This window comes from Ambystoma mexicanum, chromosome 9 (assembly GCF_040938575.1).
Source record: "Ambystoma mexicanum isolate Mex_15411 chromosome 9, UKY_AmexF1_1, whole genome shotgun sequence".
NCBI classification, from domain to species: Eukaryota; Metazoa; Chordata; class Amphibia; order Caudata; family Ambystomatidae; genus Ambystoma; species Ambystoma mexicanum.
The window spans coordinates 358,809,241-358,824,454 of NC_090931.1; the positions used below are offsets into that span (position 1 = coordinate 358,809,241).

The window sequence follows — 15,214 nt, forward strand, 5'->3', positions numbered from 1 at the left end:
AATCGTCGTCGCTGCAGACGAGATGACCCTGCGTCCCATAGCGTCCAATTTCTTTCCCTCGCCGTCCGGTGGGGAAGTCGATGTGGAGGCCGCACCCCCCCCCCCCGCTTTCTTCCTGGCCGCCGCGGAGACGACGGAGTCCAGGGTAGGCTGCGCCCGGAGGCACAGGGGGGCCGCGTCCGGGACCCGGTACTTCTTCTCGTACCGGTCTCTTCTAGCTGGCGTCGTGGAAGGGTTCTTGAGGAGGGAGAGGCCCTCATCCCAAATGTCGTCCAGTAGAGGCACCGCGAGAACAGTCTTCCTCTTGGCCTTGCGCCGTTGATAAAGGAATCCTTCCTTTTTCTTCTCCTCAGGGCAGAGTTGGAAAAGCTCGGATGCCCTGGCGATCATGGAGTGGAACGATCCAATCTCGTCGGGCAGAGAAGCCCTGGTGGGAGGTGACGGTAGATCCTCGTCGTCCGTACCCGTATCATCCCCTCGGGTGGACGGGGAGGAGGGCTGGATGGGGCGCGACGGCTGAAAAGGAGGTGGAGGGTGAATCCTCCTTTTCTTGGGCGGGGGGAACACCAGAAGGTCCCGGTTCAGGATCCCCCGACGGGAGAGGTTCCTCCGTCGGCAACGGTAGTCTCGTCCTTATCTCTGAGCATAAGGACTGTATAGCCAACAAAATGGCTGCCGAGTTGTCTTGCGGCGCTGGCAGAGGGGAATCCGACGGGCGATCAGGGGCCCCGTCGGCACCCTCGACGATGTCGTCGTCACCTGCGTCGGGATCCATCCCGACGGGCCGGTCTTCATCCACGCCAAGGCCGTGGCTTAAGACCTCGATCAGCTCTTCCTCCGAGGTTGAAGCCGAATCTACGACGACGCCCTGCCCCCCCTTTTTCTTCCCCGCCGGGGATTTCACAGGGGTCCTATCGATGGGCACAAAAGAGGACTCCCTCCGAGGTGGCAGGGAGACTGAGCCCCGAGGTCGCCACCACTGGTGTAGCCTCCACAGGCTGAGCCAGGGCCGCCGCGACAGTTTCGATAGAGGGCTTGGCCGGATGGATTAAGGCCTTCACCACCTTAGGTGCGCTCACCGCCTTATCCTTGGGGGGGGGGGGGGGGGGGGGGGGGAGACACTGCCTCGCTCCCCCTCCGATGGGGCCTTCGAGCTCGACCGGGGCCTCTCCAGGAGCTTCGCCGGGTGCTCACCCTTCATCTAACCCGACACAGAGCGTTGGTTAGTGGCTGAAAGTGCCGTGGAGGGTGCGCCCTGCCTGGCGCCCGTAGAGCCCGACCGTTCGGCGCTCCCGGTGCCAGCGGACTCGCGGTGCTTGGCCTTGTGTTGGACCCCCGTCGCCGGGGCGTCCTCAAAGGTCTTAGAAGACCGCTCGGATTTCTTCCTCTTCTTCTCGCCTGACGGGCTCTTCCCTTCCAGCCAGTTGGCGAGGCGTTGATGGCGGTCCTTCATGGTCCGCTCCGACATATTGCCGCAAAACGCACAGTCCTTCTCCACGTGCGTCTTGTCCTCATGTAAGCAGTAGAGACAAAAGGAGTGCTCGTCCTCCTTAAAGACGTTCTGCAGCTGGCATCCAGGGCAGACCCTGAACAGCTTTCCGGGCGTCGAGCTTCCCTTCTCCTGGGCCATGTCCGGGCCTGAGAAGCTTCTGGAGTCCTCCAAAACGTAGCTCGACGAAATCTTCACCCTTGAGGGGCGCAGACGAATCCGACACTGGTCCCCGTTGATCGGATGGAGAGTCGGTGGAGCTTGAGGCTCTTTTGACCGAAAAAAACGAAGTTTTTGAGAAAAAACATGAAAAAATAGCACCAACGCTCGAGAGCAATAGCACGAGGATCCCAACACATGAACGTGCGGTAAAAATCTGAAGATGGCTCCCAGAGGCGGTGCTTAGGTAGAGGGCAGTCATTGGCTGTGGTCAGTATGACGCAGAGACCAGTGATTGGTTATTACTACGAAAGACAGATCAGAAACGAAACTGATACTGTTTTTTTCTTTACCGAGGATTCCCAGCCTGACGACGGGGAATATTCATGAGCATGTGAATCCATGCCAGACCCCATGCTGGAGAAAATGTATGCCTATACGCAGATGACGAGCTACTCTCCCTCACAGTGTCTCTTCTCTCCCAGAATCCTTGGCCGTACTGGACCGTTTCGAACAACGCTCCGGCTTCTCCATCAATTACTCCAAATCAGGGCCTTAGCTATAGAGATACCAGAGAGTACACTTAACGAGCTACGTCAAATATGCACCCTAGCGTGGGTTACGAAAGCAATTAAATACTTGGGGGTACAAATCACAGCAATCCCTAGAGACCTCAATTAAAAGAACTTCACTCCTCTATTTAACAATTTGGAAGCAGACCACAACAGATGGGCAGGCTAGGAGATTTCCCCACTGGGAGTAATCATGGCCTGTAAGATGAACCTTCTACTTAGATTCTTATATGCATTTTCGACCCTGCCAGTGGAAATTCTTATCAAGTCACTCCAACGCCTCCAAAAGCTACTCTTCCAGGTTCATCTGGAAGAACTGAAAAGCCTGAATCCACAGGCAGTGGTGACAGTGGCGGCTAAATGGGGTAGAATGGGGGTGCCAAACATGCGTCAATATTATGTGGCGGCACAACTCAAGCATAGTTGCATAGTCAATCCCCACCCACACCCTGAAGTGGGCAATCGGAGCAAGCCAAGTGCCCTCAACCTCTAAGCTCCCTACTGCACACCTCGACATCTGCCCGCAGACACTGGAAAACTATCCTCTCCTCAACGAAAACGTCTTGGAAGGTCTGGGAATGGGCCTCACGAACGAAAGGGATCACCAAAGGGCTGAGTCCGAACTCTCCAGTCCTGCAAAACCCAGACTTTACCCCAGGCCTACTGGCGACCAACTTCAAAAATTGGAAACAAGGAGGGCTGACAGATCTCAACTGTACGAGGGCAGTGACGCCTTAAAGTTTGAGGAATGCAAGGCCAAATTAACATTGACGGAAACAGACAGGTTAGCGTATAGTCGGACCCACCGCTGGATTTCCCAGCCACAGGTAAAACAAGCAACTAGAACGTTGAGCCCCTTGGAACTAACGCTACAGGAGGACTCCAGAAGGGGCCTAGTTTCAGGGCTATACAAACTGCTACAGGAGGACATGCTGGTCGAACGCCCCCGCTTCATGGCTCAATGGGAATAGGATCTGGGCCACTCGATAGAAGACGCCACAAGGCTAGACATATGAACAAGGAACAGCAAAGCCACGAGTTGCGTAACGAATTAGGAATGTGCACTCAAACTACTCTACCGTTGATATTACCCTCGAGAGCGCCTACATCATTTTAAGAACTCGTTGAGCCCGGAGTGCGGGAGACACTGGGGCCAGAGGTACATACCTCCAGATGTGGTGGGACTGCCCAGTGGACGGAACATTTTGGGAAGAGGTGCTCAGGACCAGCGAAGCGATCACACACCGCAAACTACCAATGGACCTGGAGGTGATCCTACTGGGAACCCCATTAGCAGATATTTACCCAAAGAATGGCCGAACGGCGAGTGATAACCCAGCTCCTCCTGGTGGCAAAAATCACCATAGCCTGGAAATGTAAGTCGCAGGAGGGCCCGCTGCTGTTACTATGGTGGTTAAAAGTCTGGGACATTCTGGTGGCAGAAAAGGTCAAAGCCACGAGAGTAAGCGCTACATCACTTTACAGACTGCTTGTCCCCCGTGCTGGAATACGAGAGTGAATTCCCGGCACTCGCCTTTAAACCAACACTGGCAGAGCGGACCCTGCACTCCTAGAAGAGGGGGCACCTGAGCTGCAGCTTGACTGCGGGATTGCTGAACGGATGGGGGGGGGGGGATTACCTAGAAACTAAGCTATGTCTTTTCATAAGCCTCTGGAACCATACTGTTGCAACAGACTACAAATAAAGTTAAACACAAAAGATCACCCATAAAGAGTAAAAGACTAGGTGAGGGGGGAAAAAGATTCCCACCACCGAGCGGCAATGTAAAATAATTACCAAGTCGAAGCAAAACATTCTGGGGTTGAGAGGCCAGGAACATTTATCATAAATATGAAAATCTTACCCAACAGATATGGAGTATATTGCAACTGAACTGCTGAAAGCGTTGCACTAACCTGTACACTTTAGCAATACAAAAGGACACTTACCCTTGCTTCGAACTCTGTTGTCTCATCTAGATAGCCTAGTCCTCCTCTGTGCAGCCTTGTCGCCACTTCAATTACATCAGTGCGTAGGAAGCTTAGCAGTTCTTGCTGCCCATCACATGTTTTTAGCCCTGGGTTTGGCTTGCGAGACAAATAGATGGAATGTAAAATGTCCTGGTACCTGAAAACCAAAGAGTGGAACATTACAAAATAAAGCAAAACAGAACATGCTTTTCATGATACAATGTGGGCAGGTGGTGCCAGCTAGATATATACAGCCCTATTTGGTTAGTACCGAAGCCAACTCATGGGAAAAAGACAGGCTGTAACAAACTAAGGCTCTTAAGAAAAACAGTTAAAAAATACAATCACCAAGTCAATGAGGCTGTGGTAGAAGGTTGTAGATATTACAATGCAATCCAAATGTCAATCAACTTGTTTACATCTACAAGCATCAGATCAGTAAACAGATCACCAAGAACCAAAACTGTGAAAATCAAATATTATACAGTTGGGTCATAGGACCAAAGCAAGCACCAGAGCCCCAAACTTGTCAAGCTTCAAAAGTCGTTAGAATTCACCATTGGCCATTTTCTATATACTAAATGAAAGAATGACAATGCATTACTTACCGTAAAAGCATTTCTGATTGTTGTATCTGCTTAGATTCACATGCTGTGCATAGGTCCGACATCCAGTGGTCACTGCGGAGTATTGCATTTTGTTTTTCGTAGTCGAAAAGGGGACGTCGACAAGGCGTGTCTAACACTATCCCTATAGTGATGTGCGTTGTACCCACAATCCCTCACGCGTCGAGGTCCCTCTGTTTGTATTTTTTCTGCCCTGAGGGAGCCTTCTATACGCGAGCGAGTACAGAAAAGAGAGAGATGTAGAAAGGTGTGTATGTTGCTTCCATCCGAGCGGGGAGGAAGGGTGGGCGCATGTGAATCTAAGCAGATACAACCATCAGAAATGCTTTTGCGGTAAGTAATGCATTGTCTTCTGATGTTTGTTAATCTGCTTAGAATCACATGCTGTGCATAGACTAGCGAGCAGTACCCGGAGTTGGCGGTGGGTTATGAGAAGGAACAGTAGAGAAAAGATGTCTTAATACTGCCTGTCCCACCTGGGAGTCAGATCTAGAGTGTGCATCTAGACAGTAGTGATTTGTAAAGGTGTGCACAGAACTCCAGGTAGCCGCTTTGCAGATGGACTCAAGGGGAACATTTGCAATGAACGCTATGGAAGCCCCAGTGCCTCGAGTGGAATGTGCTCTTGGCTTGAAGGGTAGTTCTCTCTTAGCAAGAGAGAAACAGAGTGATGCATTAAACAATACATCTAGATATAGTGGACTTTGAAACTGCATCTCCTTCTCTTCCTGCTGCCACCGAGACAAAGAAGTGATTAGTCTTTCTCAGTGGTCTGGTTCTTTCCATGTAGAACATGACAGCTCTGCGTACATCTGGTGTATGCAGACTTTTTTTCTCCCAAGCTGGAAGGGTTTTGAAAGAACGTTGGTAGTTCTATTGACTGGTTTACATGGAATTTCGAGATGAATTTTGGTGCAAACCTTGGGTGTGTGCGTAGAACCACCTTATCCTTGTGAACTGTTACGAAGGGGTCTAGAACAGAAAGAGCCTGTAGTTCACTTACTCTCCTAATGGCGGTGATAGCTATTAGGAAAGCAGTCTTAAGAGCGAGGTCTTTAAGAGTTGCCTTGTGCATGGGTTCAAAAGGAGGGCCCATGAGTCTAGAAAGTACCACATTTAAGTCCCATCCAGGAGCTGGGTTAGCTATCGGAGGGTGTATTCTCTTTACCCCCTCCATGAAGGCCTTGATAACTGGTATCTTCCACCACGACACTAAGTTGGGAAGTGGTGTACGCAGAAAGTGCCGCTAGGTGGACTTTAATGGAATTGAACACTAGACTCAGTAAATGGGTCAAGTACAGAACAATGTTAGTGGGAGAGCAGTCAACCGGGTTGATGCTCTTACCTCTACACCAGATGACAAATCTTTTCCACTTGCTAGAATAGCAGTGGCGAGTATTAGGTTTTCTGGCTTCCCTGAGGATGTCCATACATCTCTGCGGGAGTTATAGATGTCCAAATTCTATGATCTCAGGAGCCAGGCTGCTAAATTCATGGTCTGAGGGCATGGATGCAGTGTCCTGCCCTTGTCCTGTGACAGCATGTTGTACGGGCAGGGAAGTTTCACTGGGGGAGATAGGGACATCTCCATCAAGTGAGCAAACCATGGCTGCTGGGCCCACATTGGGGCCACTAGCATCATGGTAACCTGCTCCTGGTGCATCTTGTGCACCACTTTGTTGAGAAGGGGAGTCGGGGGGGAAAGGCGTAAACAAATTTCCCTGACCATTGAATCGACAGTCCGTTCCCCTTGGACTGGTTCTGGGGGTACCTGGAGGCGTAACTTTGGCATTGTGAGTTCTCCAGAGTTGCGAACAGGTCTATTTCCGGGAATCCCCATTGCGTGAAGACGTCTAAGACAATGTCTTCGTGCAATCGCCATTCGTACTCTTCGGGCAGGGGGAAGTCTCTGCTGAGTTCGTCTGCTAGCAGATTGAGTTCCCCTGGTACGTGTTGTGACAGTAGGAACATGTGTTTGAGAGCCCACTTCCACATATTCTGGACAGCTTGGACAGTCCTGGAGAGTGGGTGCCCCCCTGCCTGTTGATTTAGTACATGGCTGTGGTGCTGTCTGTAAGGACCATCACTGTCTTCCCTTGTAGGTGTTCCTGGAAGGCTTTTAGTGCTTTGAACACCGCCAGTAGCTCCAGTAGGTTTATGTGCTTGGATGCTACGTTCGGAGTCCACACTCCGTGAGCAGTCTGATGGGATAGGTGAGCCCCCCATCCTGTGAGGGATGCGTCCGTGGTTAGAGTGGCCTCCACCGCGGGTGTGGCAAAGGGTTTCCCTATTATCAGGTTTTCCTTTCTCCACCACCGTAGCGAGAGAACCAAGGCTTGCGAGACCACCACTAGATCGTCCCATTGTCCGCTGGCCTGACACCACTGGCTGTTGAGCCACTCTTGCATTGGGCGCAGGCGAGGTACCAAATAAATACACGACGCCATCATTCCTAGCAATCGCATCGCTTTGCGCACCGTCACCTCTCGACCTGCCACATATTGGGGGATCTGAAACAGCATGCTTTGGACCCTCTCGTTGGAGGGGAAGACGAGGCAGTCCTTTGTTCGAATTAGAGCCCCTAGGAATTGTTTGACTTGGCTGGGGTCTAAGCTGGACTTCTTCTCGGTGATGGAGAAGCCCAGTTGGAACAAAAGGTCTACAGTCTTTTGGGTGTTTGAGAAGCATGTCTCGTAAGAATCCCCTGTTATGAGCCAGTCGTCGAGGTAAGGTATACTGGGATGGATAACCTGCGCAGGTGGGCCGCTGCCAGTACTTTCGTGAATACCCTTGGTGCAGATGCTATGCCGAAGGGTAGCACTCTGAACTGGTAGTGTTTGCCCTCTATCATGAACCTGAGGTGTTTTCTGTGCGCTGGCAGCATTAAAATATGAAAGTATGCATCTTTCATGTCCAGTGTTGTCATGTAATCTCCCTGTGATAGCAGTGGGATCACTTCCTGTAAGGGCACCATACAAAACTTTTGGGGTTTGACAAACTTGTTCGCTGGGCGCAGATCTAATACAGGGCGCATGGTTAGATCCTTTTTGGGTACAAGGAAGTACACTGAATAAATACCTTCCATTACTTGAGATAGAGGCACGACCTCTATGGCTCCTTTTTCCAGTAGTTGGTCCACTTCTTGGAGAAGGATGGCGAGGTGTTCTGGTGTCATGCGGCGTCCACTCTGGGGTCTGTATGTTGGGGAACTGTTGAACTCTATACAGTAGCCGCGGGCTACGGTGGAAAGTACCCAGCGGTCCGATGTTATACCCTCCCATGCTGGAAGAAAGGATGTTAACCGGCCCCCGACCGGTGTTGCATGGGAGGGGACGCGAATCTTCGCGTCACTTGGTGGTGTTGTTTGCTTGGGAGCCTCTGGGGGTGGAACCCCGGCCTCTTCCCTTGCCACGACGTTGACCCCTCTGATTGTACTGGCCGCTATTACTTTGGTAGTTGCTGGCAGAGTACTGTTGTTGGTTTTGTTGCTGGCGTTGTCCACGAAAAAAGTGCTTATTACCAAATCCCCGCCTGTTAGGGGGTTTTGAAATTTGGTCTAAGGGCTTTATTGTATCAAATTCTTTCTTCGCGTTCTCCAGCGCGTCATCCACTGCTCTCCCAAAGAGGTTGGACTCCTCTATGGGTTTATTAATAAGGGACGCTTGTGTTTCCGCCTTAAATCCGGAATTGCGAAGCCAGACATGACGCTTCAGTAAAATACCTTGTACCAAAGTGCGGCCAGCCATCTCTGCTGCATCGAGGGTATTCTTGACGATGCTTTGATTGACCAGAGAGCCCTCGTTAACTGTAGTCAGTAAACGAGTCCTTAGGGGTTCGGGAGCTTCTTCGATGTCCTGTCTGAGCTTAGCCCATTGAGCATCGGCGTAGCTTGCCAATCGGGTATTATTATTGGCGATTCTGGTAGAGAATGCTGCAGAGGTGGTGATTCTCTTGGCTAGGGCATACAGCTTCTTCCCCTCTTTGTCTGGGGGTGCCTCGCTAGTAGATAGTGGGACTCCTGCCCTTTTCCTGGTGTTGGTCACAACCAGGGAGTCCGGTATTGAGTGACCCTTAATATATAATGGGTCTGATTGAGAAGGAGAGAACAGTTTCTCAATCCTTGGATTGACCCCTCTCACCAATGGCGGAGTGGAAAGAGAAGGTGTAATACGTCTCTTAACTGAGGCGAGGATGGGTATAACCTGGCTAGTGGGGGTTTTTCTTTGATAATCCTCTCCACAAAATCGGTGTCTGGGGTGACCTCCCCAGTTTCGATCTGGAAATGTGCTGCTGCCTTCTTCAGCAGTACATTGAAGGTGAGTTGATCGACAGGCGAAGGGTTCCTGACTGGTGTAGTTTCAGTAGACCTGATGACTATACTGCTACTGCCTGTGTCAGTCGACCTAGCCGGTGACTGCCAGGGATTTGGGTCGCCCTCGCCTGTGTCTTCCTGGAATCCTTCCTCACATAGGTTAGTTTCCTCGTGAAAACCTTCCTCTTCTTGTTGGTCCTCAACATAGGTGAACTCATCTTCCTCTTGGAAGGTGTCTTCCTCAGTGGGATTGTAAGAGTCTATATGTCCTCCTGTATGGGGTTATAAAACTTCTGGTATTTAGCCCTTGGATTCTCCAGGGGTGCCTCCCTTGGTCTCTTGGGTGCCCCGTCTTCTGGGATGGACATGAACCTATCTAGTTTGTCCATACAGGTCTGGAACCTTTCAAAGGTCCACTGAGGTCGGCCAGGGAAAGAAAAGGGGGTTTCTTCCTCCTGTAATAGTCTGGTTCTGTCCCATAACGTCGAAGAAAGAGCCTTTGCCTTCTGAGCATCCTTCTTGCTGGCTAGGGCCTTCTGTCGGCGTCAGGAACAGGCCTGATCTGTTTTCTGGCGCCTTCGGCTTATCTTTGGCCTGGTGCGCGGTTTTCGGCGTTGCACTCGCCGTACGTCTTTGGCCGTCCTTAGATGCTATGCGTGCGAGGCTTTCGGCGATCATACTCTTCCGAGGGATCGGTTGCTGTCGAGCCTTTGCTCGTCGAGTCCTTGCCCGTCGAGTCCTTGTCGGCAACGTGAGCACTCTTGCGAAGCGCGTTGCCGGAAACTTTGGTGTTAGCGCCCTTATTTTTAGAGTGCCCAGTCGCCTGTCGCGGGAGCGGTGGCGGGCAGGGCTGACGACCCTTACGGTCGGCGGAAGACGTCGGTGGACACGGCGTCCCCGTTGGTGCTATGGCTACCTTCGTCTTCGACGAATGTTTGCCTGGGGGTATGTGCTTTGGTGTTTTTTTGTGTGCGTCCTTGTCGCCGGGGTGTTCATCTCCATAAGCTAGGCGTGAGTCGGGCTTGTCGGGGCCAAGGACGGACGACGAGGAGCGTGAACGCTCCTTTGAGAGGTCTACAGCCTCCGTTACGGGGGCCGTGTAGTCACTGTCCTCGTCACACTTGGCGGCAGCAGGCGAAGAGTCAGGCCTAGACATGGCGTAGGCCGCCCACCTTTTGACCCTGCGGTCTTTGAGAGTTTTTGGCTTTAGTAATTTACAGGCCGCACAGCCGTCCTCCTGGTGATCGAGGGGTAAGCAAAGGTTGCACAGTTTGTGCTTATCCTTCCAGGTATATTTACCCTTGCAAAGCGGGCAAAACCTAAATGGCGTCCTCTCCATAGCTGAGGGTAATAAGTGTGACTACGACCTCGAAAGAGAAGGAGGGGAAAGAGAAAGGCATTCTTAAAGAAAAGAAAGAAAGACCACAAAACCCCATTCTCCCTACTGTGTATGGCCGGCGAGGCTAGGCCACGTGTTCGGCAGCGCCGAACGATCTCCTCCGCTCATCCTTCCGTCGAAGATCTTGCTCGGCGGAGAAACGGCTCTGCGTCGAGGGAGGGATCTACGTTATTGATATTAATAACAAACGACCAAAGGTCGAAGAAACTATTAGGCAATGTCTCTCGAGGAGCTCAGCATAAAGACGACCAGTAGCTGGGCGGAAAAAAACAATCTGAGGGACCTCGACGCGTGAGGGATTGTGGGTACAACGCACGTCACTATAGGGATAGTGTTAGATACGCCTTGTCGACGTCCCCTTTTCGACTACGAAAAACAAAATGCAATTCTCTGCAGTGACCACTGGATGTCGGACCTATGCACAGCATGTGATTCAAAGCAGATCAACAAACATCAGAAACTATATTATGTTCATACTTCTAAAGTGCACTATTCATGGTAAAGTCTGTTTCCTGGCACTGAACGCACATTGGAGAGCTAGGCACTGCTACAAACTAGCAGTGATACAAAGTATCATGCTCCATTTAAATGTAAACAAGACATGCATTACTCACTGTAATAGCATTTCTGATGATTGTATCTGCTTAGATTCACATGCTGTACATATGGTCCGACATCCAGTGGTGACCGCAGAGTATTTCATCTCGTCTTTCGGGGACCGAAAGGGGGCGTCGACATAGGCGTGTAACACTATCCCCATCATGACGTGTAGTGTACCCAAAATCCCTCATGCGCCAAGGTCCCTCCGATTGTATTTTTTTCTGCCATGAGGGAGCCCAATGCTATTGTGAGTGAGTACATGAAGAGAAAGTAGAGAGAGAAAGTAGACAGACGTCTATGTACCTTCCACCCCGAGCGGGGAGGCAGGGAGGGTGCATGTGAATCTAAGCCAATACAATCATCAGAAATGCTATTACGGTGAGTAATGAAGGTCTTCTGATGCTTGTTAATATGTTTAGAATCACATGCTGTGCATAAACTAGCGAGCAGCACCTGAAGTTGGAGGTGGGTTGTGAGAAAGAACAGTAGAGGAGAGGTCTTAGAACTGCTTGTCCTGAGTCAGATCTTGAATGAGTGTCTAGGCAATAGTGTTTTGTAAAGGTGTGTACATAACTCCAGGTTGCCGCTTTGCAAATGGACTCTAGGGGAACATTTGCAATGAATGCTATGGAAGTCCCAGTGCCCTGAGTAGAGTGTGCTCTAGGCTTGAAGGGCAGTTCTCTTAGCAAGAGCGCAACAGTGTGATGCATTTGACTATCCACCTTGAGATAGCTGATTTAGAGACAGGATCCCCTTCTCTGCCAGCTGCCACTGAAAAATTGGTTTTTCTGAGTGGTTTCGTTCTTTCCAGGTAGAACATGACTGCCCTGCGCACATCTAGCGTGTGTAGGCTTCTTTCAGCCATGCTAGTGGGAGTCTGGAAGAAAGTGGGTAGCTCGATCGAATGGTTCACATGGAACTTTGAGATGAATTTAGGCGCAAATCTGGGATGAGTGCGCAGAACTACTTTATCCCTGTGGACTAACAAAAGGGTCTAGAACCGAAAGGGCCTGTAGTTCGCTTACCCTTCTAATAGAAGTGATAGCCACTATGAAGGCCGTCTTAAGGTCTTTTAGACTTGCTTTAGGCATTGGCTCAAAGGGAGATCCCAGGAGTCTGGTTAAAACCACATTTAGATCCCATCCAGGAGCTGGGAGAGAAATGGGGGGGATGGATCCTCTTAACCCCTTCCATAAAGGCCTTAATCACCAGTATTTTCCACCATGACACTCTATGGTGACGTGCTGTAGGCTGAGAGCAGCAAGGTGAACCTTTAGGGAATTGAAGACCAGTTCTGTGTCTAACAAATGGGTTAGGTACAGCACAATGTGTTTGGGTGAGCAATCGATGGGATTGACACCCTTGGTATTCCACCAGATGACAAAACATTTCCATTCACTGGAATAGCAATAGCTGGTGTTCTGTTTCCTAGCTTCCCAGAGAATGTCCATGCATCTGAGGGAGCTGAAGGTGTCCAAACTCTAGAACCTCAGGACGCTAAGTTCAGAGTTTGTGGGCATGGGTGTAGGGTCTCCCCCCTGTCCTGAGACAACATGCTCTCAAGGCAGGGTAGTTTTACTGGTGGGAGAGGGACATTTCCATCAGATGAGCGAACCAGGGTTGGCAGGCCCACACGGGGGCTACCAATATCATGGCGACTGGTTCCTGGTGCATCTTGTGCACTCTTGTTGTCCAGAGTCTGTTCCCCTTGCAGCAGTTCTGGGGGTACCTGGAGGCATAGTCTTGGCATTGGGCGTTCTCCTGAGTTGCGAACAGGTCGATCTCTGGGAAGCTGCATTCTGCGAAGACATTGGGCACGATGTCTTTGTGCAGATGCCATTTGTATTCTATGGGCAGTGGGAACTCTGCTGAGCACTTCTGCCAGACGATTGAGTTCCCCTGGAACGTGTTGGGACAACAGAAACCTCTTGTGTTTGAGAGCCCACATGTCTGCTGAAGCAGGTGAGGCCCCCCCCCCCCACCCCGTGAGAGATGTGTGTGTCATGAGAGTGGCTTCCAACGCGGGGGTGGTGAAGGACTTCCCCTTCAAGAGGTTTTCCCTCAACCATCACTGCAGAGGGAACGAGGACTGGCAAGACAACTAACAGATCTTCCCATTGTCCGCTGGCCTGACACCACTGGCTGTTGAGCCACTCTTGCATGGGACGCAGGCGTGCGTGGGGAACCAAGTATATGCATGATGCCATCATACCTAGCAAGTGCATGGCTTTGCGTACTGTCACCTCCCGAATGGCTACATATTGAGGGATCTGAAAAGGTATGTTCTGAACCCTCTCGGAGGGGTAGACTAGGTCGTCCTTCACCCGGATTAGATCCCCCCCTACCCCCCCCCGTCGAAATGGTTTAACTTGACTGGATTTTTTTTCTCGTCGATAGAGAATCCCAGACTGAACAGGTGGTCTGTCTTCTGGGTGTTCAAAAAGCATGTGCCGTAAGAGTCCCCTGTTATGAGCCAGTCGTCGAGGTAAGGGTAAACCGGGACGGATAGTCTGTGCAGATGTGCTGCCACTACTGCTAGGACCTTTGCAAACACCCTTGGCACCAAGGCAATGCCGAAGGGGGGCACCTTGAAGTGGTAATGCCTGTCCTCTATCATGAACCTTAGATATTCCCTGTGCACTGGCAACATTGAAATATGAAAGTATGCATCTTTCATGGCCAATGTTGCCATGGGGGTCCCCCCGTTTCAACAGTGGGTTCACTTCCTGTAGCGTTACCATACAAAACTTTGGAGGTTTTATAAATTTGTTCGCTGGGCGCAGGTTTAGAACAGGGCGCATAGTGAGGTCCATTTTGGGTACAAGGAATCTTGTTTATCTGAAGAATAGGGGCGGCTTCTATGACGTCCTTTCCCAGCAGTGCTTCCACCTCTTGATTCAGGATCTGCAGATGGTCCAGCGAGAGGCGCTGTGAGCGTGGCGGTCTGAACTGTGGTGATCGGCTGAATCCCACGCGATACCCATGGGCGACCATCTTTATAACCCACTGGTCTGAATTTATCCCCTCACATGCCGAGTGGAAAGCTGTCAAACGCCACACGACCGGGGTGACATGGGAGGGGACCTGGATCTGTTGGTCATTTCTGACCAGAGGCTGCGACTCCTCTGGGGTTGAGGCCTCTGCCGCATCGTTGACCCCTAGCTGGGTAGTTGGCAGGGCTTCCTGATTTTTGTCCAGAGGTCCAGTTTCCCGTGTTGTAGTTCTGACCTGCACCGGACTGCCCTCGAAAGGACCGACGAGACCTGCCTCCCCTTTGGGGTGGAAGGCTTCTGGGTTATTTATTGTAATGATTTAAGAGTCTCATGCTCTTTCTTGGCGGTCTCCAGAGCATAGTCGACCGCTTTCCTGACGAGATTGGTCTCTATGGGTTTATTAAGAAGGGCAGCCTGTGTTTCAGGCTTGAACCCAGAGTTGCGGAGCCAAGCGTGCCGCTTGAATAGTCCAGTGGATGGCTCAGCCACCGGATCTTAGGCACCGAAATCCACCACCGTCTAAACTTCCTGCAGTCTCCGTCGAGGTGGCTTCAATCGCCGAAGTAACTAAAGGTGAAATAACTGACAGTCGGTATAAAGATAAACCATGTCTCTTATGAAGAGCTCCGTTATAGGGCAACCAGTTAACTGGGTGGAAAAAAATAATCTGAGGGACCGCAGCGCGTGAGGGATTTTGTGTACACTACACGTCGCAATAGGGATAGTGTTACAGACACACCTCTGCCGACATCCCTTTTCGGTCCCCGATCGACAAGATGCAATACTCTGCGGTTCCCACTGGATGTCGGACCATATGCACAGCATGTGATTCTAAGCGGATTAACAAGCATCAGAAATGTGGTTTCAGGTGGTTTCTGAAAGATTATCTTGGACACTTATACGGTAAAGCAGACAAAAGTTGAGCTGCTTGGTAAGAGAAGAATATCAGCTGTAGACATTCTTAAATGTAGGAACCTACAGAAAAGTCAGACCTTTACCTTTAAGCTAATCAATGTGTAATGTCGGTTTCTCTGAGAAAATAAGGATCAGTCTGATGGAATGCCCTGAATGCCAAGCAGGCATTCTAACAGAA

General features: G+C 50.7%; 1 protein-coding gene across 1 annotated transcript in view; it reads right to left on the reverse strand.

Annotated features, from left to right (window-relative positions):
* Window positions 1–15,214, reverse strand: part of BAZ1B (bromodomain adjacent to zinc finger domain 1B) — a 769,492-nt gene that overhangs the window by 280,363 nt on the left and 473,915 nt on the right. The window contains exon 12 of the mRNA XM_069614785.1: window positions 4,171–4,348. Coding sequence (XP_069470886.1) covers window positions 4,171–4,348 — 178 coding nt within the window. The remainder of the gene's footprint in view (window positions 1–4,170; window positions 4,349–15,214) is intronic.